The sequence below is a fragment of the Acinonyx jubatus genome, chromosome C1 (genome assembly GCF_027475565.1).
Source record: "Acinonyx jubatus isolate Ajub_Pintada_27869175 chromosome C1, VMU_Ajub_asm_v1.0, whole genome shotgun sequence".
Taxonomy (NCBI): domain Eukaryota; kingdom Metazoa; phylum Chordata; class Mammalia; order Carnivora; family Felidae; genus Acinonyx; species Acinonyx jubatus.
The window spans coordinates 69,604,166-69,631,279 of NC_069381.1; the positions used below are offsets into that span (position 1 = coordinate 69,604,166).

A 27,114-nucleotide genomic window follows, 5' to 3' on the forward strand; every position below is an offset into this window, starting at 1 on the left:
TAAGGATAAAACTAGGCATAAAATGTTTACTTTTGATTAATCTCAATTGTTAACTGTTTTGTACATATTGATTCCCACTAAAAATGAAGATATTTTAAAATATAATCAAAGAAAATCTGATTGCTTCAAGGAAGTTCTTTTTAATAAATGTACATAAGTCTTTTATAGATGAGATGATATTGTCTTCAAATGAGATTAGTCAAAACTAAAATGGAAGCACCATATATGGTATGCACAGAGGTAGGGCCTAAATTCTAAAAGGAGGGTGTGGAATGCATGAGCCACTTGGCCTCCACAACTGTAGGCTCCTATGGTTATATTTCAAGTGCTCTTTCAAAAGAACTCTGTAAAAAACTTATATTTCCATTATAATAAGGGAAGTAATTACCAACTCCATCTATCAAATCCAGAATAAGCCAACAAGCTAATTAATTTCAGTACAATATAGGCTAACATTGACTGGTTTGGAAAACACACACACACATATATCTAAAGGAAGCATAGTAACAGTGCTAATGTCCATGTTTTTGTTTCCAATACCTTTAAGTGTATTTTTATATTTTTAACAATGATATGAAATTAGATCAATTTAAAGTTTTCATTAAAATAATCTATTTTAAACTAATCATATAGTATTTATGAGTGATACCATTCTTTCACACATATATTTGGAAAAAATCCAAGCACACATATATTGAAGAGAAACACTTTATTCCATTTAGCAATCTAGCACAAATCATTTGATGTAAAAATGGATAGCTTCAAAAGAGACATGCAGTCTCTTTTGGAAATTTGGAATTTGGAAATATGGAATAATTTCTGCTCATAGCTGTCATGGATTTACTAAATGATATTAAACATGTAATTTAGTTAATTCTCAAATAGGTCATAACTTTCAATCTAATAGAAGATTATTTTTTCCTTAAGGAGAATTCCAAAGATTCTATAAAAATAAGAAATTGCCTATTTTTAATAGCCTACTAATGGGTCTACATTCAACTTTCTTGACTCTCCTGACCATACAGACTTCTATTCTCTACAAAACAGAGAGAATGATCTTTTTGAAATGCAAATCTCATCATATTACCAATTTCATCTCCCCCTCCTCTCCTGTGGAATTTAGGATAAGGACTATAATCCTAAACATCACGCTTCAACTAATCTCTCCTGGTCCCCATCTATGTCTCTGTGCTCTAGCTACACTTGGCCTTATTTCAGTATCCTGACTATTCCTGCTTTCTTGCACAAACATGACCTTAGCCCATACTATTCTTCCTGCCCAGAAAGCTGTTATATACCATTTTACCAATAAACTCTTAGTCAGGATTCAGATTTAGGCTTCCACATCACTTCCTTGGGGAAAGTCTCCAATGCCTCCCTAAGCCAGAAGTCCTTCACTATGCACTGATTTACAACTGTGTACCTTTATTTCATAGCACTTATCACAGTTGCAACCCAATGTTGTAAAAGCCACAAGTCTGCTTTTGATCACCTCATGAGCCCAGATGCCAGCACAGTGGCTCACATATAAAAATTATATTTAATAAGTATGTGTTAGATGAAAGTAAATGACTTCAGTGAAACACATGTCCCAAACTTTACAGAGGTAATTCCTGTTCCTCTGATGTCCATTCTTCCTATAATCCCTGTGTTACTAAAGTGTTGTACCTTAATGATCTCCTAAACCAGAAGGCTACCTACCAGTCATCTTGAACATTTCTCTACTCCCCTTGGATTCTCACATCACAGCAGCTTTCCAGTCCTGTCAATTCTATCTCTTTTGTACTTTCCAGATGTATTTTCTCTTCCCTATTACCACTATCTCTCCTTTAGTGTATTAGATGTTGACAATCACCTACTCCAGGGCTTTCTCCTCCTTTCTACATTCTTTGAGTCCATTATCTATAGTCCCACCAAGATTATCTAAAACATATCATTTCTCTGCTTAAATCCATTAAAAAAAAGTCTCACTTCTCTCAGGATAAACAGAAATGTTTGCTGAGTCGTTAAATAGATTAAAGAATCAATGATTAAATAATTGAACAAAATATAGTTACATGGCATCCGTAGTCTGGCCTTTGCATTTATCTCCAGCATCATCTCAGGCTAAGCCTCCTGACACCCTATAAAACCACAGAAACTGCTTAAAAGTTCCCCAAACATATCATGTTGGTTTAAGCTTCCATAAAGTTTCTACCACTGTTGTTTTTGCCTACAGACTCCTTGACTTCTTTTCAAAGAATAAACTCTTATATACTTTTCAATATCCATTTTGATTTTCATTTCTCCAGAAAGCCTTCCCTGCTCTCCTAGAAATGACCTCTGTCATCATCTTTGTCACCGCCATACACTGACTCTGCCCCTCATGTGGCACCATCAAACTGTATTATATGTATCACTCTTTCTCCCTTATTAAAATTTGAGTTCTAGGCAGGGACTAGGCTTTATTTGTCTTCTTTACCTCAAAGTTAGCAGTCTCTAGTCTACAGTAGATATGCAAAAAATATTTGTTGAGGGAATGGATGTATAAACTGTCACATGATACATATAAATATCTAATTACACACCAAGGTTACTAACCTTTCTCTGAGTTTTCTTTCTAAAAATGTTCTCAAATTATCACTTAACTTCCTTAAACTAAAAACAATGTAATCAATATAAATATAAATCACATTAAAAATTCTGCAGTTCATTTGGTATAGCACTTGAGAACTTGTGAACAGTGTTTCCTATAAAAACAGACTGTTACTCCAAACACTGGTCTCAGACAAATTTATGTATATCCCTGGGTAGGCACATACACATGTGTCTATATGTATCAATGTGTACAAATTCACCTACTACAATGTCTTGCACATGTTAGATGCTCAAAAACCAGTATATGAATACACACACACACACACACACACACACACACACACACACACACAGTGTATTATGTTGCCAAACTGCAGTAAAAAGAAGCCTAAGATTCTGGAGACTAGGATTCTGCTCCAGGTTTGCTATTAACTATTTGTTTGACTTGTGCAAGATATTCATTTTTGTGACACTCAGTTACCTCCTCTGTAAAGTGAAGGAAGAACCAGGGAACTTCTAACCCCTGCTAACTCTACAGTTCTCTCTTCCATCAAAGTATCATTTCAAATCAATGTAACCTGGTGAAAGATACACTATAATATTGAAAATGCAAATTTCAAAAATTATAAGAAATTCTCTATTATAAGTAAATGAAGATTACTTGGTCATATTTCTTGCTAAGAAATCCTTTCTACAGATCTCCCCCATTCCTGGAAAATGGTTGATCCTCTGGAAAATAAAAAGGTAAACATTAATGTTCTCATTGACTTAATGAATATATTCATTTATACTATAATAGAGTTACATCCATCTTCTGAGTTAAATATTTTTTAAAAACTATTAACATAAAACATTTAAAATTAAATGACCTACAAGGAATCTGTAGAATTCAAGAATCTACAATAAGCAAAGAATGAAATTGCAAATTTTTTCAGAAATCAGAAAAGGGTATTTACACAGGTATCAAAGTTACAATTTTCTGTGTCAAATAACTAGTAATTCTATGTCCAAATTGTTTCTATTATCCTCAATTTTCTATATTCATACAGATAAGCATTGTATAAATATTGGTGAAAATGGCCTTGTTTGTTCCTTATGGTCAATTTTGTATTTCCCACCACACTAACAAAGAACTATACAAAATGTCAGTTGTCTAAAGTTCTGTGTATTTGGCTTTTTAGTTTGATGTCTATTTTTTAATACGCTTGCGTTACATTCTAAAAATCAAAGAATGAAGCCAGACTGCACATAGCAGACATGGTAAGGTACTTCTAGTTCCTGATCTTTCTGTGCAAGCTACTCCACATCACCCATCTTTAAGCATAACACAAAGCAGCAGTGTAGGAAGACTTTTCTCCTATTCATTCTTCCTTAAAGATGGAAAGAGGTTATGAGGCACCTGGGTGGCTCAGTCGGTTAAGCGTCTGACTCTTGGCTTTGGCTCAGGTCATGATCTCATGGTACGTTAAAAGTTTGATTTGAAAGAATTCAGGCCTTATGTGACGAGTCAGTACAACCGGACAGCAACAAAACAGGCTGTTTGGGTAAGTTAGAACTGACATTTAATATGTCAACACATTAAGAACCAACCCTATCTAAGTAAAATTATAATGGAATTCATATAACTTTCCTGATAACCAATAATTGGTCATGATTAATTCCCCACCTGGTAATTTTGCAGCTCGGCAATCTTCTCCTGCTGAACTGCAGAATCACACCATATAAGGTTGCTTGTTTCATCCTCATCTGGAGTTTTCATAAATCCCATTTCATCTATTACTAAACGAACTGCAAGTAAACGGTTACGTTAAATGAAAATTAAAATACTTCTGAAGTATATTCGTTGTGGAAACATTTTCTGATCTGCGCAAATTTTATCTCACAGTATTTCACTTGCAAAATATCCATTAGTTATAGCATAACCTTGTTTTTAGTTACAACAATTTATCTAGGGCCAAATTATACTCACAGTAACTGAGAACTGTTTTTAGGTTGCACTCAAAATCCCTGGTTTCAGCCCTCCGAGATTTAGCGGATACACAACACTGCTAAAGAGTTCAGGGATTATTCATGGCACAGTGAAAACATACACACAGCTGAGACAACACCAAGGAAAATGTACTTCAGGGCTTTTTTGTGACCTTGGGCTAGGTACAAAAGGGAAAAGGTAATAATAGTCCCTGATCATTAGACCTATCCTTTACTTTCCACCTCCCCAGTTCAAATTATTTTTAGCAGTTAAAACCAAGTCAGCTGTGTTGACCCAGGATATGAAATAATGAAGCAGAATTCACAGCAGAGATCTAGAAACTGGCCCTCCTAACTGCTCCTAACCCTTTAATCCTATTGAAAGAATGTGTGCTCAGAGGAAAGCTTGTTTTTTAGTACCAACTATTTATATGCCCCTCTCTGACTTGAATATCACAATTAATATCCAACAAATTTCAAGTTCAGAATAAAGACAAGCACAGGTGCCTGGGTGGCTCAGTCGGTTGGGAGTCCGACTTGGGCTCAGGTCATGATCTCGCGGTTTGTGGGTTTGAGCCCAGCTTCAGGCTCTGTGCTGACAGCTCAGAGCCTGGAGCCTGCTTTAGATTCTGTGTCTCCCTCTCTCTGCCCTTCCCCCGCTCGTGCGCTGTCTCTGTCTCAAAAATAAATAAATATTTTTAAAAACTAAATAAAAATTCTGAGTCTTCATAGAATGGTGTAACTGTATAGACGCACTTCAACACTTTATTTTTAAATATTTTTAAACATACTGGTACCCTTCGTAAAGGGAGAAATGGTAATTGGGGGTCAGTTGTCTGAATCTACCTGGCTCAGGCATAAAACTGATGAACAGACACCTGTTGGTCTCAAGTCCTAGAGACTCTGATTGCTTATTTGGCTGAGGAGAAGGAAGGGGCTTTTTATGCACTGGTTCTGAGAACCCAGACATAAAAGGAGGGAACAGTGACTGGTGGTGGGTGAAGTTGGGGCTGGGGGAGGAATGTGGAGCTGGAGTGGTAGTTTTCCATGAGAGGCTTGGGAACCTTTGGGGCTGTTCTGAAGGCCCAGGTAAAAATGTACAAAGCAAGAGTTGGGAAAAGGGCTGTTCTTCTCTGGTCTGCCCCAGACCACCATGCAGCGTTGGTGAGCTGAAGCCTCAGCACCTGCCGTGCCACGTGGGGCTCCCAGGAAGGGCAAGGGCAATAGCCACACAGTCTGGGAGACTCCTTTAACTGACTCATAAGCAGAAAAAAATAATGAGGCCAGAGCATCAGCCCAAGAGTAGACCTGCTCCTGAGTATAGGAGAGACACTGTCTGGGGCTGCTCAGAAATCACTGAGAAGACCTTAAAGAGAGGATTGGAGCGGGTGGCAATTAGAGGGAGGACGTATAATGAGCTACTCAAACGTGGTCATAAATGTATACATGAACCAGTGAGGCTGAGGACATTCAGGTTACATAGCCATAGTGGAAAAGATCTACTCTTTCCTTAGATTCACAAAATCAAATATGTAAGGTCAGTCATATATAAGTCTCTTTTATTATGAAGTTCAAAGCATGGAGAGCTGACAAAGTCGAACTTCAAAATACAATGTTGGGAGTTAAAATGTCACTTTTTTCTCCAGTAAGTTTAATTTATTTAATCAAATTTTTGTTTGAATTGAAATTTTAGAAATCAGTTGGAATCTTTTAAGGATATCATCCTCCAATACATGGAAAAGAAACCCCTTCAATGTGTCGGTTCAAAATAGAAAGTTCTTGACACCTAAAGCCTAACTCCATGCCTATAAGGCTGATGTGTTAGGAGCTCTCTTTTAAAAAGGAGGTGAAACAGTTGCCTCCATATTGAACTTCTACCAAGTCAAACACCCTGCTGGAACAATAGAGATAACCATATGAACCACTTTCTCACGTTTCCCTTTGCATATCACATACCCGCTTCTCGGATCTTTTTTGTCCCCATTTAATAAAAATTACCAAAAATACATTCCTCACAATTTGTCCCATAATTTTTTTCCCTAGACCCATAGAGCTTTCAGAGGCTAAGCAGAAGTTTTAAAAATAGGAATCCATGCAACTATCTAAATTTTAGATACAGAAGATACATTTGTTTCTCATTTTAAATTTCAATTCATACTTTACTTAGGCAGCATGATATAGTAGAAAGAAAACTGAATCTGGAATGAAATGAATTCAGGTTCAAGTTCCACTTTCGCCATCTGTATGAACTTGGGTAAGTTGCTAACTCTCACTGGGCTTGTTTCTTCAACTCTGCTATAAAGGACATATTAAGAAAATCATGTGAAATGTCATAATGTATTAATTATAGAACTGTGGGAATGCACTTCACTATTCCACAATGTGTCTTCATAAGGAACTATAAGAAAAATTTCTCTCAAGACACAGGAACACAGAAGTCCTATATCCGTTGAATAACCAGTATGATTTTATCTTCTGCTGTGCATTCTAGAGTGGATTGTGTTTTAATATTTGCTTCGGTTGAGGCTCCGAGTCAAATCCATCTCTAACTATAGAGGGTCTCAAGGAATGTATTTTGTATTCTTATCAACCACAAGATTCATCCTATTTTCCTGTTTTTATTTCTTATGGCTATTAGCCACTTCAAATTCACTATTAGAGTGAGGGAAGACAGGGGGAAAGGGAGCAAGGGAGTAATGCAGCCTATATGCAGGGTTATTTGGAAGATTAAGTGAAATAATACATGTGTAAATGTTTGGCCAATGGTTGTAAAAAATTACTATTAAAACTATAGCAAGGTTTTCTGCCTGAGGAAATAGGCAACACCAGGGCAAAAACACAGGTGTGCTGACTTATGGCTTAAGTGTATTTCCATTATATAAGTCAACTGTCAAGGAAGCAGTAATTAAATTGTAAGAAGTACGCTGTTGCATTCACTAGCTTAAATAAGGGAAAAGCAAGGTAGCATTTTCTCCTAGGCACATGGTCCATTCTCTCTTTCCCTCCCCTATACTTAGCTCTGTATTCTCTCAACGGTCCCCAATTCAAGGCCCTACAGGAATTTTGTTAAACACAAATGAGCAGGCTCAGCAAGGAGGTAGGAATCATTATAAAGAATGCTAAGGCAACTTCAGCCCTGGGAAGACTTCCTGGGAAAGTGACGGGGAAGTGCACTGAAACACTCTCCTATAGATCAAGGCTCCTTATGAACCCTGCCAGAACCGTAAAACCAAGAGGGTAAGTTAACACCACCCATCAATCACTTTAACAACAGTCGCCTTACTCTTGTTCCTAGAAAGCATGCTGCAGATAAACCCTGAATCTTTCATATTTCACCCTCCCATGCTAACTTGCTTCAAGTCCCTTCCTCTGAGGACCACTTGTTGGAACAGAGTATCAGGGGACCTCAATTCCATTGAAGTATTCCACTGATTGCTCAAGAACTTTGGTGAATTAGTGCAAATGAAATGAGATTCCCAAAGATTAATAAGGGTAAGAATAATTAACATCCTTGAGGTTCACATGATTTTCCTTAACTTTTAGTGCAAAATGGTTGAGAGGAAGATTATTTGAGTACTTACGGTATTTGTTAAGAGTTTTGTTTGCAATGCTGGACAAATGTATCTTAATTTAAAACGATTATTCTTCTTATCTATTCTCTATACTACAGATACTGCTTACACATAAGAACTGCAATTTCATTAATAAAAAGCAACAGCATCATCAAAAGAATTTTCTAAAACACAGAGAGAAATATGTTTTTACTCCTTAAGCCAGGTTCTCATTGTTTAATAAAAAATCTCAAATTTTGTGTTTTTTTATTTTTCATCTAACATTTTAATCTGTTTCATGTTGATTTGATACTTGATTTAAAAACTAAGTATTAATCAAAATCACATCTATTGAATACTATCCCATTAATAGCTAAAGCTTTTAGCAATGTTTACATTGATGTTCTTTCTGATTATTAACATGTTAAATGTCTCATAAAATAGAAAATTTTATAGAATACACTTAAAAATCAATTACAGGGGCACCTGGGTGCTCAGTTGGTTAAGCATCTGACTCTTGATTTCGGCTCACATCATGATATCATGGTTGGTGGGTTTGAGCCCTGCATCAGGCTCTGCACTGCCAGCACAGAGCTTTCTTGGGATTCTCTCTCGCCCTCTCTCACCACCCCTCCCCCCACTCATGCTCGCCCTCTCTCTCTCAAAATAAATAAATAAACATAAAAAAAAATCAATTACACAAAAGATCATTATCTGCAGACTGTCTACATTGTTTTCAACATCAAACCAGTTTCCCCAACAATTATGATTCTGAGGAGACCTACCAATTTCAAACTTTGTCCCAGCAACATTTGCTGTAATGATTCCCTTCTTTTTCTTCTTTCTGACTTTCCTTTTCATTGTGCTTTGATAAGGCAATTCTGTATTCAGATCCAGGGGAGAGGGTCCCTGAATAACTTTAAAAGAAATGTAAACCAGCCAAATATCACTGAAATAACAAAAATTCCATAGCAGAGAACACAAATGCCCCCCCCGCCAAAAAAAAAAAAAGTAAAGTTATAAATTCTACTTAAAAGTCCTCAATTAATTTTTAATTCTTAAAAAAAAAAAATTCAGTGATGATCTATAACATATCCACATTTTGTGGTGTGATTAAGTCAATCTGCTTACCTCTTTCTTGAGGCAGAGATGGCATTATTGTCTGTGCCTGTGACAGTGTGTGTTACTGGACCAAGCTCTCAGGAAATCTGGAAGGCCTGCATGAGTCTAAGTAGGATACAGCTCCAAATCACTGAAAGTGCCTATCATATTATCTTGGTGGAATCCTCAGATTTCAGGACACCGAAGTTATGGGATGAGAAGGTACCTGTAGGGATTTTAAAACAAAGTCATTTTAGAAAACAACTCTGACGAAATTTTTCTATTGTCTTTAAAAGTCAAGTGAAGGTGAAAGTTACTGTACTCAATCGACAAATGTTTGTTAATTTATAAAATCTTACGCAAAATGCCAAGTGATAGTTCCCTGTCCTAAAAAGTGTAGTCTAGAGGAGGAGGTTTTATTTAAGTTACATATCATATTTACACACAATAAATAGCATGCCATACACAAATAATGACGATAACCACACTCGCTATCATCTACTGAACGCTGACTATCGTAGGCCACTTAAGCCATTTAATCTTGCAGCAAAACCATGAGGTGGAAGCTTTTATCCCTAGCTTACAGTTAAGTAAATTGATCTCAGAAAGGGCAAATCTTTACACAAAAGTGACAATGTGGAGATTAAAGTGAACAACTCTCTGGTGTCAAAGTCAGTGCCTTAACTAGGACCCCACACAACCTTCAACCCAACACCTGAAAGTTAGATGCAGCATCACTTTTAATATGACACAGCGAAGTGACTGCCAAGGCAGAGATCACGTACAATGAAATACAGAGAAAAGCGATTCCTAGTGAAGGGGTGGCGGGGGTGAGGGGGGGCTTCTTGGTAGGGAGGGAGTTGATGACTTCATAAAGTAGACCACATTTGAATTGTGCCTTTAAAAATGAACACAATTTTGAAAGGCAGAAAATGAGAGGAGTCATCATTATGCTGATCTTATTTGGGCACACAGAGGAATGCAATAAACATTTTTTTTTTAATTTTTTTTTTAACGTTTATTTATTTTTGAGACAGAGAGAGACAGAGCATGAATGGGGGAGGGGCAGAGAGAGAGGGAGACACAGAATCTGAAACAGGCTCCGGGCTCTGAGCGGTCAGCACAGAGCCCGACGCGGGGCTCGAACTCACGGGCCCCGAGATCATGACCTGAGCCGAAGTCGGACACTTAACCGACTGAGCCACCCAGGCGCCCCAGCAATAAACATTTTTTAATGAGCTCATTTGATTCGGCTACACCTCAGCATGGCCTATATTACAGTCCACTTATTTTCACTGTGTATGTATGAACCTAGGTATTTATGCCCTGACTATACTATATTGCCCAGTCTATACTGTCAACTTTCTAATTTCTCCCTTCATATTGTAAGAATCTTTAAGTGCTTGTAAAATGTCTCTAAGCACAATGAAAAACTATAAAGCCTATCATGATAAACAAAGGTATGGTATCAATACCTTTATCAGGAGGTTATCAGGTTTATCAGAAATTCAGCTATATAAAATGTGACTCTTAATACATCACCCTCAATAGTCATTATTAATAATAGGATTCATTATTAAAGAAAATTTAGAACTTAGTTTTTGGGTATCATTTTTACTAGAATAATTATCTAGAATAATTCAATATGAAAACTAGTTAACTATTACTTATTACAGAACAATTGTGGACAGGCACTGCTAAGAATCTAAAATATCTTACCTAATTAACACACCTGGAATTGAGATACCATTTCTGCAATTTTCTAGACATGGAAATCAAGGCTAAATAAGTTAAATATATCAAGGTAACACAGTTTATAAATAGAAACCTAGGCTTTGAACCCAACTCTGACTTATTGTTCATACTGTTCACAGAGCCCCACTATTTTCAGACACCGTGCTAATATGCTATATAGATGTAAAAAAAAAAAAAAAACACAAAAACTTGGTAACCCAGTTGCAGTGCAAACTGCCAGTTATGGGTGTATTGTGGGAGATCACAATACTTCAAAATCAAACAGTGAAGTCACAGTAAACATCCCCAGCCTGACCTCAGCTCCCAATTCCAAGCTGGAAATAGACTAGATTACTTTTCAGAATAAAAGAAAGGAGTGGTCTAAAGTTCAGTGTGATTTCTTTCTGGAAGCTCTTTGATACCTCAGGGAGGTAACTATGTGGGTTTACAAGTCCTTGTCCAACATCTTGTTACTGGAGTAAACAAAGATTCTCTTATGGTAACAGAGTACGTATTACATCGAAAGTAGGTGACAAAGTCAAGAAGAGTTTGAGACAACATCTGCCAAACTACGTTGACAATAAGTTAGTAATTGTTATCAGCTCTAAAAACAGATTTGTTAATTTCTGACTTAAATAATGAGCCAAACAGCTTTGATTAGTATAGAGCTCAAAACAGGAACTGTTACCCCTTCACTCACCACACAGGAATTTAAAGGCCTTAAATCTAGTCTATCTTTATATGCTTTACTTAGTTGCATTTATATTTTGGTGAATAACAGTAAGAGTGCTTTAACAAACTCAAGAACTTCATCCTACCATCTCAATTCTAATCATTTCATTGTATCCCTAGTGAAAGATGTGAGACGGCAAAATTGATCACATCACTTAAATGAGCCATGGTTACCTACTTTCCAGAAGCACACAGCATGTTTCAGTTACCTCCGAAATACTTCAAGCCAAGGGTTTCTTAAACTTGGCTGCAAAGTAGAATCACCTGAGAAACTTTTGAAACTCCTAGCGCCAAGGCCACACCCCAGACCCAAGTGGGGCCCAGGCATCAGCATTTTTTTAGCTCTCCATATAATTGTGTCATGCAGCCAAATTTGACGTCTGCTGCGAGCACATAATGACACTGAAGCCAATAATAGTTATAACATACACAGACAAGAAAAAAGTAAAACAAAGAAGAAAACTTTGGAACCTGTATTTAAAAAGGCCAAATAGGTTAAAAAAAAAAGAAAAGAAAAGAAAAGAAAGAAAGAAAAAATCATCCATTAAAATCTTCATCTCTAGTTGAAGTAAACAAATTGGGGAAAAAAAGAATTAGAAGATCAGCAGAAATTGATTTCTAAGACAAATAAGCAATTTTGTTCTGCAAATAAGCCATTTCCAGAAGGACTCAGTTCTCAAAAATGTCAAGCAAATGGGCACCTTGAATATAGAAGTTCAAGGGCTACCATGCAAAACAATAGACACATAAGACTAAAACACAAAAAGCTGTAATTCCAATACATTTGTGTTCGAGTGCTCTTTCTTCCCAGTCCTTTCTGTTGAATTACAACCCATCACTTAAAGTCCAGATACAAATTTCCACTTTTTCCTTAGAGCTTCCTCTGATTATGTTTGAAGAAATTCATTACTCCCTCTTCTGGTCTATCACAGAGACCATTATTTGTACCCCTATCATATCACCAACCACAAACCAAGAAGGTTAGCTCTGTGAAGACAAGTGGTTCTGGTTTTCTTCTATCTTCTTCAATCCTCCACTTCCAGAGCCTAGAATATTGCCTCACACAATGCCAAGAAAGTACTTGTTCATGATGCCACCTGGCAGGAACCAGAGGTGGTCATGGGGCTCTCAGAAACAAACACATATCATTTACAATATATTACTTTCACATTTTTAAGTGAAAAAGGCAAAGTATCTAGAAGTTTACATCTGGGTAAAATAACAGAAGAGCATGTGGGAAATATGCATCGAGTGGTGGCAGCCTGTTGTGGCAGGTGCACAGCTAAAGGAAACACCCTTTCGTGTACACCCATTAGTATCCCGCGCTATTACCTTTTGAAAAAGTAAGATACATGTGATAAAAGTTTGTTTCATCATTAAAATGTTAATAACAAACCCACCAAACTTTGCGTGTCATTTAGATCAAAATACAATATGATAGAAAGAGCACTGAACAAGAGGTCAGTTTCGATTCTTATCCTTTATTCTGCCACTTAACAGATACATGACTTAATTTCTTACTGTGCAAAAGGAAGAAATTGACTTTTTCCAGCCTTAGAAAATACCAATGCAATGAGGATAGCATTGGTTGGTATTTTGGACAATAAGATGAACACCAAACACCTTTTGTGGAAGTTATGAGAGAAACTCAGATGTTCCCAGCATCCCCAGGAATCTGTGCCCAGTGAATGCTATATAGAATGGGTTCTTCAAACATATTGGCAGAATCTTAATTACCATAGATTACTAAATTTTAGTAATCTTAACCAAAGGTCAGTGGGAACCAAAATTAGGGTTAAGATGAAAATATGTAAAATTATATTAAATAAAAATTTAATAAAAGCTGTTTTTATGATGAGAAGGAAGGAGAAAGAAACGAATATAAACCAGTACCTCCTGTGTACTAAGCATTTTTCACATAACTTCATGTGTATTTAGTCCACCTAATAAATGCCCTGGTATGTTTTATTCCCATTTTAAATATAGGAAAATTTAGATTTCATGGCTAAGTAACTTGCCCAAAGTCACACCTAATAGGTGACAATGAAGTGGCTTGTCTTTAAAGCCCATGACATTTCCCACTTTGTATGCTACCTTCAAAATTCAGTCTTTAAACATGACACATTGAAGATTTCACAAAGAAGCTTAATTCTGCTTGACTGGAGCTGTTCTAAAAGCTAGAGAATGAGAGCAAGAGAATCAAGCTGTGGTTTAAAATGTAGTTGAGATCACAAAGTTGCATCAGATTTAATCTGTCTTCTTAGAACCCCAAGGCAGCTATCCATATCCAGACTGTCTTCCTGTTTTTTTCCTTCATGAAGGTACTACAATTCAACAAATACTCTTATGTAGCAGCCACTGTTCTTAGTGAACAAAATAGGTAAAAAAAATTTTTTCTTTGTGGTGCTTACACTCTAGTTGGGGAGAGACTAACAATAACAGCAAACATATTAAATAAGTAAACGTCAGAAAATGCTAAGTACTGGGGGGGGGGGGGTGGGGAACACAACTGATTAGGAGACCAGGAACGTGGGGGGAAAGTAAGGAGAAGAGTTACAATTTCATTTTATTTTTATTTAACGAAGAGCCTTTTATTTTTATTTTTTATTTTTTAAAGTTGATTTATTTATTTAGAGAGAGAGAGAGAGAGCACGAACAAGGGAGGGGCAGAGAGAGAGGGAGAGAGAGAATCCCAAGCAGGCTCTGTACTGCCAGCGAAGAGCCTGATGCGGAGCTCAAACCCACAAACCATGAGATCATGACCCGAGCCGAAATCAAGAGTCAGATGCTTAGCCGACTGAGCCACTCAGGTACCCCAAGAGTTGCAATTTGAAATTTGAATCCAGATGGATTGAATCCAAATGGAGTTGATAAAAATCTGATGTGTATGTGCACATATGTGCCTGTAAGCATATGAGGATATGAACATGTGTGAAGGGGAAGGAATGGAGAAGACATACCATTTCTGTGGTACTGAACAATGTCTAAGCCCTCCAGTATGGTTCTTATTCCTAAATCCTGGTTTTCCTATGTATTTATTTTCTACATTGGTTTTAAAATTACTATTTTCACACTGACAAGGAGAACAAACATGTTCACAGTGTATATAACCAGTTTTATGTACTTTTGATAGGGTATCAATTTTCTGACGGAGAAGGAGAGAAGAGGGGCAGGGAGATCCCAACCCCTCTCTCCACCTTGTGTCCCCAGGACAGACATTAGATTTGCACACACTGCTGATGACCCTCTTGGGTTCTTGTCTCCTAGCATCATAGTTTTTGGCATCTAAGTTACTCCTGTCCCCATTCCATACGTGCTATCCCACTAATAATATGACTTTTCAGATCTCAAAACAACAATCTGTATTAGGAGAGTCTACATTTTGCTGCAATAATAAATATCCCCCATATCTCAGGAGCTTAAAACAGCTAAGGTCTATCTCTTAACCATGCTACATATCAACCAAAGACTGGCAGGGCTGCTCTGCATTTCACAGTCACACAGGAAGCCAAGCTGTTAGAGCAGCCATCATCCTAAAACCAGTCGCTGTACCAGAGGGAAAGAGTTTTGGAGGCTCTTATATAGGCAACTAATGACACACAAAATTTCTACTCACACGTCAATGGCCTGAATAAGTCACATGACCCCAGCCAACAAGAGTTAGGAAGTACAATCTTATCATATGACCAGTAACACTAATAACCATCACAAACTCCCTATTTGAACCTTGCTACCTCCCCCTAGGCACTATTTTCTAGTTCTCCATAGCTCCACTTTATAGTATTCTCCTCTGCTAGAGGAAAAAAAAAAAAAAAAAAAAGATAGCGAGACTCTGTACTGGGCCCAGTATACCCCTTAATTTTATACAATGGATAATTAAATTTGTCTATCCTTCGCCTGCTCTGGACTGTAACAACACTGATGAGGAAGAGGAAGAACACAAGAAAAGGGAAGGGATCGGGTGATTTCAGTCATTTAATGTTAAGCATACTATGTGCCAGGCACTCGTCCAGGTTTTTACATCTAAAACTCTGATCTTCACAACCTAAAAGGTGCCATTATTATTATCCCTATAGACAGCTGTTTGAAGAAAAGAGGTACTGGGGCGCCTGGGTGGCTCAGTCGGCTAAGCGTCCGACTGCAGCTGAGGTCATGATCTCACGGTTCCTGAGTTTGAGCCCTGCGTCGGGCTCTGTGCTGACAGCTCAGAGCCTGGAGCCTGTTTCAGATTGTGTCTCCCTCTCTCTCTGACCCTCCCCCCGTTCATGCTCTGTCTCTCTGTGTCTCAAAAGTAAATAAACGTTAAAAAAAAATTAAAAAAAAAAAAAAAGAAAAGAGGTACGATGAACAATGATATTGAAACACAAGTTATAAGAACATTTTTAAATGATAATTCTGCAAATTTGCCTCAAAATAATCCTCTCCGGATTTCTAAACTGTAAGTATCTCATAAAGATGTTTCTAGTACTACATCAAAATAACTGAAAAATAATGTTACAAAAATCATATCCAATCAGGCTTTTACTTAGGGGAAAAAAACACTCTCCACACACATAACGTATTATTGCAGAGAGGTTACTACAAGTAGCAGTCAGAAATCTATTATTTCATGAAAATTATCAAATGAGACAGCTGATTTTTTTTTTTTTAATGTTTATTTGAGAGGGAGAGAGAGAACGAGAGAGGAAGAAGCAGAGAAAAAAGAGTGAATTCCAAGCAGGCTCCACACTGTCAGCTCAGAGCCTGACGCGGGCTCAAACCCACGAACCCTGAGATCATAACTTGAGCTAAAATCAAGAGTCAGACGTTTAACCGAATGGGCCACACAGGCACACTGAGGCAGTTGATTTTTTTGTGTGGAAAAAGAAATATTTCCAGACATCAGGTCATGAATACATTCATCTATTTTTGTGCTGTAACACATCACTAAATTTTAGCACTTGGTCCCCAAACCAAATTTGATATATTATTTTTATTTGCAAAGAGATACTGCTTTTCTTTTTTTATTTTCTGTTTTTTTTTAATTTTATTTTAGAAAGACAGAGTGTGAGTGGGGGAGCGGCAGAGAGAGAGGGAGACACAGAATCCAAAGCAGGCTCCAGGCTCTGAGCTGTCAGCACAGAGCCTGACATGGGGCTCAAACTCATGAACTGAGAGGAGATGACCCCAGCCGAAGTCGGACGCTTAACTGACTGAGCCACCCAGGCGCCGAGATCCTGCTTTTCTTAAGTGACAGTAAGAAAATGAAAGTAAGTGAAATATGCGCCAATTTTTAAACATTAAAATTTGAAATGTTTCTTATTTGTTTTGATATTATCAGGATTGGATTTAATGTGAGCTCTAGACCAGTGGCTTCTTAAACTTTCATGTGCATACCAATCATCTGAGAATACTATATAACTACGATGTTGAAGTCCAGATTCTGATCCATTAGTTCGGGGTGGGGCCTCAGAGTCTGCATTTCTAACAAGTTCCCAGGTATGCTGCTCCACAGACCACACTTTGAGTAGCAAGGCTCTAGGGGACCACAATGTTTAATACTAAGCTGACACTTTTTTTTTAAGCTTAAAGTCCTTCTTTATAACATGTAAAAATTACAAAATTATATAGTGACTTTAAAATTCATGTAAGTGATATGAAATTACATATTAATGTTAAAGGGCTCCACGAGTCAAGAAAATAAAATAAAGATTAGGAAATGTTGGCCTAGAGCAGGGATTCTTGAAGTGTGGTTCCAGGAACAGTAGTATCAGCATCACCTGCACTTATTAGAAAAGCATTTTCTTGGGTTCAAGCCCAGAATTTTCAAATCACATTCCAGGGGTGAGTGAGGCTCAACAACTGACAAGCTCTCCAGCTGATTCTGATGTAGGCTAAAGTTTGAGAACTACTGGACTACGGGCCAACAGCTGGTGGCAGGGGCAAACTCCAGGAAAGTGGAGGACACCACTGCTGGAGTCTACTCCTTCCCCACTGGTCTTTTTAAGCAGAAACATGTGCATGACTTAGAAAGAAAGCATTTGCCAAGCAGGACTCTGAACAGCTGGAAAGGAAGACACTTACTACAAAGGATCTCTCCTTACTACAAAGGATTTACTACTGGAGACAGCTAAGTGAGGTGAGGTTTTATTAATCTACAAAGGCAACTGATACCCCTGTTTGAGCCCAAATCAGCCACCAATGGTGACCAACCAAGACATTCATTTTAAAGATAAGCAGTCTACTAAAAATCATTACACATATGAGGATTAACAGTAACCACAAAGATTAATAATATACCCTCTGCTCTCAAGCACCAGGCCAGGAGCATGGTAACTTGATCTGAAACAGTCATGAATAGCTGAGAAATGGGGGAGAGGGGTTGCAGATGAACATCAACATTGTGGTACATTGCTGCACGCATGCAACGAAAGTACTATGCATCAGTAAAAATAAACAAACTAGAATTACATGATGAATCACACAAATAACGCAGATGAAAAAAAGTTGAGGAATACATATAGTAGTATATTATTTATACAAGGTTTAAAAGTACATAAATAACATATAGTATATATTGAGAGAGAGAAGGAGAGAGAGAACTTAGGAATGAACATATAATGAAATAAAAGTGTCAAGAACTACATGGGGAAGATAAGAAAGGAGGAGGAGGAGGCAACAGCCAGTCCTGTTCTACAGAGGATGAGCATCGAATATGTCATTCCTAACATAAAGAATGAATGCACCCTTATCGTGGTTTAGCCTTCTGAAACAATAGGGAAAGTAAAATGGCCAAGATACTTTCATTTGAACCATCACATGTCTCCTTAGAATAGAATTACGTTCTAAGTCACAAATTTAGGTCTGATCCTAACTCATAAGAAATGTGGAGTCACTGAAGGACTTTAAGAGGAGTAACACAATCTAAATATTTTTTTAATGTTTATTTCTGAGAAAGAGAGACCGCATGAGAGATGGGAGGACAGAGGATCCCAAGCAGGCTCTGTGCTGACAGCAGTGAGCCCAATGTGAGGCTCAAACTCACGAACCATGAGATCATGACCTGCACTGAAATCAAGACTCAGGTGCTTAACTGACTGAGCCACCCAGGCATCCCCGAAATTTCTTTTTAATCGATTACACTGGCAGTAATCACGGGAGCTGGATAGGACGGGGCAAGAATGGAGACCCGGTCCTGAGAGGATGTTACAAAGACATCCTTCTCCAGAAGAGAGATGGTACGAGCTTGATCACAGATAAAAGCAACAGACACAGGGCAAAGGGATACTGCTACTACAGTTGGTGATCAAGAAAGGAAAGGTGATATCAGATGACTTGGAGATTTCTGGTTTAGAGGATCTGGGTAGAAGCGGGCACCAGTCATCAAGAGAATGCCTGCAGAAGGAAGAGTCAGTGTGTAGGGTAAGATGATTGCAGTTTTATATTTTCAGAAAAGGACAGATAGAAAAAAAATAGAAAATAACACAACAGAATGAGTGATTGACTGTAGATAAGGAAAACCTCTACTTTCATAAATAAAATGATTTTAATTAAACATAGAAAGGTCCATTCCAAAGCTGACTGCTCCCATTTCTGTGCTCTCTGCCAAGAAATTACAATAGATTTTCAAAACGCCCAGCTGCCTGACTGGTGAACAAATGACATCACCCAAACAACCATCCTAACAATAGTACATTGGCACCCCTCATTGTGTGTATAAATTAAAAAGGTTTTCAGAAAAGCTACTTACTTCCTGAACACAGAAACTTTTGTGTCCGTTTCTCAGACTGGGTATATTCCCAAAAGCTAGCTCTGTAGTGTTTTAGACCTGAAAAAAACATTTGATCAACCACTTCTAAAAACCTGAAAGAAAGCCAAGTGTGACATTATATAAGAATAAACAGAAGAACTATTTATTCATTCTAGTAACAATTAATATTGACTTTGAGCAACAGTAGCTCTCACTAATGTACTGCTTATTTGTTTTCCAAATCGCCTTACCCTGCTTAGTATTGGTTCAATGTTTTTGGTTAAATTACAGCATCCATACAAAATGTCCACTAGGCTCTGTGGAATGTCTTGTCTTTAAATTTAGCCTAGTATGACATGAAAACAATAGAAAGTGATAAATAGGAAATGATAACACAGCATACCTTGAAGGCATTTTCCCCTTATTAATAGTTGTTTTATTTTCAGTACTTAGCATAATGAAAAAAGGCAAAAAGCCTACTCAGTAAATGTTGAACTAAATAAAGTTCAAAGAAGTAACATCCATAATTCAGTCAACAAAGTGGCAAAAGGCAAGGTGGCTTGATAATGTAACCATCAAAGGCTTAAGCAGAGTCAAAATCCTCTTTGGGTACATTTCCTTTAGAATGTAATACTGCAGTTCTATAAAACTCTCCAGTAGCCTAAAAAAAGTCTCATTTGCTCCTTAGGAATAACATGTGATGTTATCAGTTAGTTTTTGCACATATCACTCACTCTTGTGAATCCATTTGCCTCCTCCCATTCCCTCACCCTGCAAAGAACAGTACCAAATCTAAGACAGCTGAACCTCATATCCTCAAAACACCCAACCTATGCTTGACGACACAAAGACTTCTCTTGTTCTAAGCTACGGAGTTGGAACTGTGGTCCTTTGGACCTAGCTCTCCCTAACTTTCAGTAACCTAGATCACAAGGTGAAACAGAGGGAGTGGGGGAAATGGAGAATTTCTAAAATATCCAGTTCTCTGTTCTCTGCCAGAAAATGCACAATAGATATCAAAATGTGCAGCTGCTTAGCTGGTGACCAAATGACATCACCCAAATGTCATCTGATACCAGCATTTATAGTTTTAAATGTCCAAAACTTAACTCTTTAACTTCCACTGAAAACCTGGCACTCCTCTTATGTTCCTTATCTTGACAGAGGACCTCACTATAGCCAAACAGAGACAGATAAATTGGAATCATATTTTACTCTTCCTCTGACCTTATTTGATACTGATTCAATGCACACCTTGTTGCCAATTTTAGGGTATGATTATTTTTACTGTTTATATTTTTATCTATTTCTAAAACAAGTTTTAAATCTTAAATATATAAAATTCATTGGGTTTTTAAACAAGCCTCCTATGTCATCCATATCGGTTAATAAGTTAACACATGTTGAAAGACTACCAGCTGCCTGCCTGATAGCCATTCACTCATTCTTCCTTACTAACAAAATATTGACTGGGTTATTAAGGTGGCATTGTACCAATCTATATAACCACATTTCCCAGACTTCCTTACAAGTGTACATGGCCATATGACCAAGTTCCAGCCAATGAGATATAAGTGGGAGTTATTAAACAGGAACGTAGACAACTGGTGGACACTCATTTTATTTGTATTTTTTTTTCTTCCATCCTGGAATGTAAATGCAATTGCAGGAGCTGCAGCAATTCAAAGAAAATTGGTTTTGTCATGGAAATGCTTTATCAGTCTTGGACTGACTATGTCCAGAGAAAATAAACCTCCATCTTGTTAAGCTATTGTTATTTTACGTTTCTGTTACCACCGTCTAAATGAACCCTGTATTGGACATGCTATTCCAACAGAATTATTATTTTGGTTTCTGAACAAGATATAGCAGCCTAAATGCAAAGTCACTAGCACACTGCCCTTGGACAGTTATCATTTGCCACAGCCTACACTTACCCATTTTCTGTGAACAGTAATCTGAATTTCCTCTGATAAAGCACGACTCCGCCTTGATCCATGTGCTTTGAATGGGGTGGATGCTGATCTCAGCCCCAACACTGGGCACATGACTTACATCTAAAATTACTGAGGAATCCCATCTCCTTGACCATGGGATTGGTTCAGAGATGAACACAGGACCCAACTAAGACCAGCAAGACTCAAGCCAAGAACTCATTTTCAGATTCTTAAAGAATATAGGTTCTCTCTTGACCTGGATTTGAATCTGAGAACATACGTACCTGCACTGGTGGTCCCCATCTCACCCCTACACAGAACCTGAGGATGAAGTTATATAAAGGAGGCAGAAAGATAGATAACACATTCCTGAACTTTTCAGTCATATAAACTAACAAATTTCTTTTTTGCTTAAACCAGGTGCCTAACCAATACAAATATTGATGAACTTAGGTTCCATTTTTGTTTTTTAAATAAAGAGAATTACTTCAAAATATCCTTGCACAAAATGCCGCAATTCAAGTGAAATAAGAGGAGGCTACATTGTATGTTTCCTCTGTGAGACAATTGGCTCCCAGGCAGCAGCTTTAAAAATGTCTTTGAATTTACATATTCTTCAATCTCAGACACAGAGCCTGAAGTTACCACATCAGAGGGACACAATTTGTTGGGAGGTTTTGAACTTTAAGTAAGAAATTTTCAATTTTATTAACTTCTGGTATCATGTATATTTGTCATAGTTTTCAGACCCCTGTAAATTAAATTAAAGCCCAGTAAAATTATGCCATGGTCTGAGACTCATGCAGTCAAAGTTTAGAAAATCAATACAGGAAAAGGAAAACGTACAGGCTGAGTTCATATAATGCGCTGCATACCTCCATCAGCTAAAATAAGATGTGTATAACCGTTAGACCCAAGGAGGAAAAGAGTAACTAGGCTATTTTGTTTCTAGATCACTAAGCTAGGTGCAAATTGATTTATAAAATCAATCTTTGGAAAGAAATAAAATACTAGTAGCCTTTATGACAGGCCCACCCACTATGAAGAAAAATAATTAAATTTAACTATATTTTAATAAACTTGGCCTATTTTAAAGTAAGAATCTTTCAGGGCACCTGGCTGGCTCAAAAAAGGATGAGACTATTGATCTCAGGGGTGTGAGTTCGAGCCCCAAGTTGGGTGTAGAGAATACTAAAAACAAAACAAAACAAAAAAAACTTAAAAAAAAAAGTAAGACTCTACCAAAAGTCATTCCAGGCATTTAAAAACACTGTATCTATCTGGCACCATGATCTTTGATGAGAAACTAGTCCTTTTATGGAAATTCAAAGGAAAAGAACTATTTTGGTCTTTTATTCTAGCAAACACTAATGAAATGCAGAAATGGTGCCTGAAATTAACCAGAACACAGTGACATAATATCCACAGATGCTATACTCTCAAATAGTACAAACTTGTCTAATTGTTCTTTCTTAGCCTCGACTTCTCTTTCTTACATGGAGTAAGTGAATACTATAAAGGTGTATCACCAATCTGTTTAAAAGTTTACTTATCCCTTCATTATTTCATTACATTTCTAATTCAGGCAATAAACATTTTTTAATACCATCATTTTAGTAGGTGCTCTAGTGAGAAAAAACGTGCCTGGCCTTCAATACATACATTTGCTTTTAGAGAAATTACTTAGCAAATTCCAAACCAATCAAAAGACAAGAAGTCATCGAAAACCTATATGACATACAATAATACCAACATAAATACACTCAAGAATGAAAGTTGACCCTAACTAAGTATCTGTAAAATTATGCATGTAACCATATATCCAAAACATTCATCTCAGTATTATAAATTAAGGATTATACTAAATCAACAAAGCTGATTTTCAGTTGTGCCTCATAGGCACATGGGTATACTATTTTTTAATCTTACCTAGTATTCAAAATTATCCATATATAAGCCTGTCTAGAAAAAAATGTGCATTCTCTACAGCAATTTTATAATTATTGTACTGCAGAATTATCATCTATTTCTGTTTTGAACTGGCTTTGATGACTATGTTACATTGTTGGAACTTATACCAACAGATTATTTTCTTTTAATTTCATTTATAGTTTCCCAATCTATTAAACAGTTTTCTTTTCATTAAAAATATAAAAAAAGATGAATTTACAATAGCAATATATACTTGACATGCAATTTTAAATACTATCTCTACCTACATTATTTTCTCTGCTGTTATTTGATTCACTTGAAGGTCTTCTTTGAACAACTACAATATAAGCTTCTTGTGTAGTGTATATATTCTGCACTCTCAATAGCACTTCACATCTTCAAAATGTGGGTGGGCCTCATCCAATCAATGGAGGACCTTCAGAGTAAGCAGACTGAAGTCCCCCAAGAAGGGAAAGTCAGCCTCGGACTGTCTTTGGACTTGAGCTGCAACGTCAACTCTTCCCTAGGTCCACAGCTTGCCAAACTACCCTGCAGAGTTTGAACTTGTCAGCCTCCACAGTCACATAACCCAATTCATACTCATTCATTCTTTCTTTCCCTCTCCCCACTTCCATCCCTCTCAACCTCTCTTCATATATATATTATTGGTTCTGCTTCTCCAGAGAACCCTGACTACTACATTCATTATTCCATAGGATCAGCTACATTTCATGAGACTAAAAATCCATTTGAAGATACTCCTTCAGACAAGAACTTTCTGGAAGAAAATACAGACCAACTTAAAGTTAGCAGATTATCATACAGAGAATGAATGGGACACTGTATAAAGAACAAACTATGGGACCTGTGTCTAGAATAGAAGTGAGGAAGTGAGTAGATAACACAGAGTACTCCATAATTACAACCATATTTCTCTGATTCTAAACCATACTGTTTTTTTTAACACTTAACAACATCTAAAATTGTGATGATCTTACAAGGTGGCAATCCTGACACAATTATCATATGCCTGCACATACACATCAAAATCTGCAGAATCCATGTCAGAAGTGGAGAGAAAACCCCAAACATAATAATGGAACACTCTTTTAAGAAATGTTGCATTGCCCTTTAAAAAAAGGTGGGGTGCCTGGGTGGCTCAGTCAGTTAAGCATCCGACTCTTGATTTTCAGCTCACGTCATGATCCCACGGTTCATGAGTTTGAGCCCTATGTCAGGCTCCATGCTGACATGTGATTCTGCTTGTGATTCTCTCTCCCCCCACCTGACCCTCCCCCACTCCTTCTCCCTCTATCTCTCTCTCTCTCTCTCTTAAAAAGAAAAAAAAAAAAGGAAAAGGAAAAGAAAAAAAAGAAATGTTGCATCACCAACTCTTCATGACACAGAGGATGAGGTTGTTCAGAAAAACATGGACAGTGAATAAAGAAGAGATTCAAGTGTTTGTCTTTGAAAATGAAGTTTAAGGAATACCTTGATCAATTTATTTTACTTATATTTTCCTTTTTTGTACGCATAAAGTAATGAATGCTATTTTTAAAATTACCTTTCAAAGGCTCTTCCAACATGCATAAAGTTATACTAAGTAAGCATTGTTCCATAATTGAAATTGCAGAGGGTTTTTTCCCCAAGTAAATAAAACAGCGTGTCTTACAACGAACACGGCCTTAACTGTGATGAAAAATAATGGTATATTGGCCAAAAGATTTTGTACTGTATAGAACTAATGACAACTGCAACAACGTTTCAGGCCTTTACTATATGCCAGCAGTTCTCAAAATTAAATATGCACCAGAATCTCCTGGAGAGTCTGAATAAGATTGCTAGGCCCCAATCTGATTCAAGGCAGCCCAACTCATAGAAGACCTCACTCTCCAGCAGGACTGAGAATCTTCCTGTACTCTCTGAACTGGGCACGATTGCCTCAGGGGCAAAGAGTTAAGCCTGCAGAGAAAGGACAACAGTACCTGCTCCTGCACAGGGCAAGGGGAAGTAATGAGTAAGTGATCCATGTCCAAATCCAATTCTGACACCAACAACTTGTGTGGTAACTACATAAGGCACTGATATTTCCAGTTACTAATCTGAACAAAGAGAAAATGAAATTAAGAGCCCTTAGCTCTAAAATTCTAAAATCTTTGGCCTCAAAAAAATGAAAGAAAAGAAAAGAAGAAAAGAAAAAGAATAAAGAAGGATAATTTAGGGCATTTGTGATCTGGATAGGTTTACTACTCGGGCCTCGCTCCCAATAGAACTTCCAACATTCCCATTAAAATTGGACCCTGAATGCAAAACTTCCTATTTTGGGGTGGGGTGAGGAGTTCAGCAATTCTCCTCTCCCACAACAATGATAAAACTGCACAGAATTGTCAGAAAACCTCTTCAGGACCCTGCAAAATGTCCAACGGCATACAAGAAAGTTTTATTCAACAAAAACTACTGATACTGAACTCTGGGTAAGAGCGGTGGAAGTGGCATTTGCGCCTGGAGCCGTCCCCATACACCACCACCCTCCACGCCCATCAGTGCAGCAGTTTCACCAGGGCTGAGAAGAGCATGAAAGGCACCAGTTCTGATGCATAGGGAACTGACCTGATTTGGAGCAAAGTGGGGGAAAGCACCATGCCCACAGGTATTGTCAAAAAGAACGGCAAGCTCCATGACAAATAATCAGAGACGACCAATATTACAGCTGTCGTGGTTGTGACCCTGCCTAACATTACTGGGCCAGAAAAATACTAGAATCATGAGTACCTACCCTCCATCGCACCTAATCCCCAAATAAAGTTGCCTGCCCTTTCTTCTCTGCCCTCCTTACTCATCTCACCCACCCACTAAGAGGATAAGAATTTTAATATGAGATCCAAAGGCAAACAGATTATATCTGAATTCATGTTTTCCATGAAGACATTACTCACTTTGACTATGCGGAAGCCAATTTTATCTACTAAGAAGTAGAACTAACAACGAGGTTCTAGTTAGGGGAGACTGTGAAGCAGCTGAGTTCCAAGAAGAGGTTTACAAACACTAATAGAAGTCAGCTAGGATACTGGCCTAGAAAATTATCATTTCTTTGGCCTCTTGTGACACTGAGGCTAGGGAACAGAGGTATTTTTCTCAACTCAGGCTTCCTCATGATTACCCCCCAACCCCCCCAGAAGTCCCAGCTGATGCTGTCAAAGAAAAACAAGAACACTGACTCCATAATCTCAGTCTGTAACACCGTCAAATGGAAGTTTCCTTCACCCAAAGAGACAGTAAGCTGTAGTGAGAAATATTAATAATGAACTTTAAAGTTGTATAGTTAATTATAATAATTATACTTTATTTTTATATAATTTATCCTTCTTACTGACAAGAATGAGTTAAAGATAAGCAGATGTTTATTTTAATATGAAATCTATATTCTCAGAGCACCTGGGTTGCTCAGTCAGTTAAGTGTCCCACTCTTGATTTCGGCTAAGGTCTATGATCTCACAATGGTGAGGCTGAACCCCCCCACCCTGCATTGGGCTCCTTGCTGGGCATGGACCCTGCTTAAGATTCTCTCTCTCTCTCTCTCTCTCTCTCTCTCTCCCTCTATGCCTCCTCTACTTGTGCACACGTGTGTCTCTCTTTAAAAAAAAAAAATCAACAAAAAGTAAAAAATCTATATTCTCAAAATAAGAATATTCTTATCCACATAATGCAAAATAAGAAAAACTTACACAAAAGAGTACTTTTCCCTTGAATACAGAAACACCTTCTGAGCATTGTAGACACTCCATAAATAAATACGTCTTGAATTAAATTCATAACTTTAAATAATTATTACAAAAAATTTCTATTCAATTTT

At 37.5% G+C, this 27,114-nt stretch overlaps 1 protein-coding gene across 5 annotated transcripts in view; it reads right to left on the minus strand.

Annotated features, from left to right (window-relative positions):
* The window catches only part of TTLL7 (tubulin tyrosine ligase like 7), a 141,846-nt gene that overhangs the window by 85,614 nt on the left and 29,118 nt on the right, over positions 1 to 27,114 (minus strand). For 4 of the 5 annotated variants that reach the window (XR_008295008.1, XR_003420084.2, XM_015070415.3 and 1 more), the window contains exons 2-5: positions 9,228 to 9,423; positions 8,882 to 9,013; positions 4,244 to 4,365; positions 3,239 to 3,306 (exon numbers count right to left, since the gene is read on the minus strand). Coding sequence is in view for 3 of the 5 variants with exons in the window: in XM_015070415.3 (XP_014925901.2) it covers positions 3,239 to 3,306; positions 4,244 to 4,365; positions 8,882 to 9,013; positions 9,228 to 9,252 (347 nt within the window). In the remaining 2 variants the exon portion in view is untranslated. Of the gene's footprint in view, positions 1 to 3,238; positions 3,307 to 4,243; positions 4,366 to 8,881; positions 9,014 to 9,227; positions 9,424 to 27,114 lie in introns of those variants that run through there. The other variant, XM_027058758.2, reaches the window with a different exon arrangement.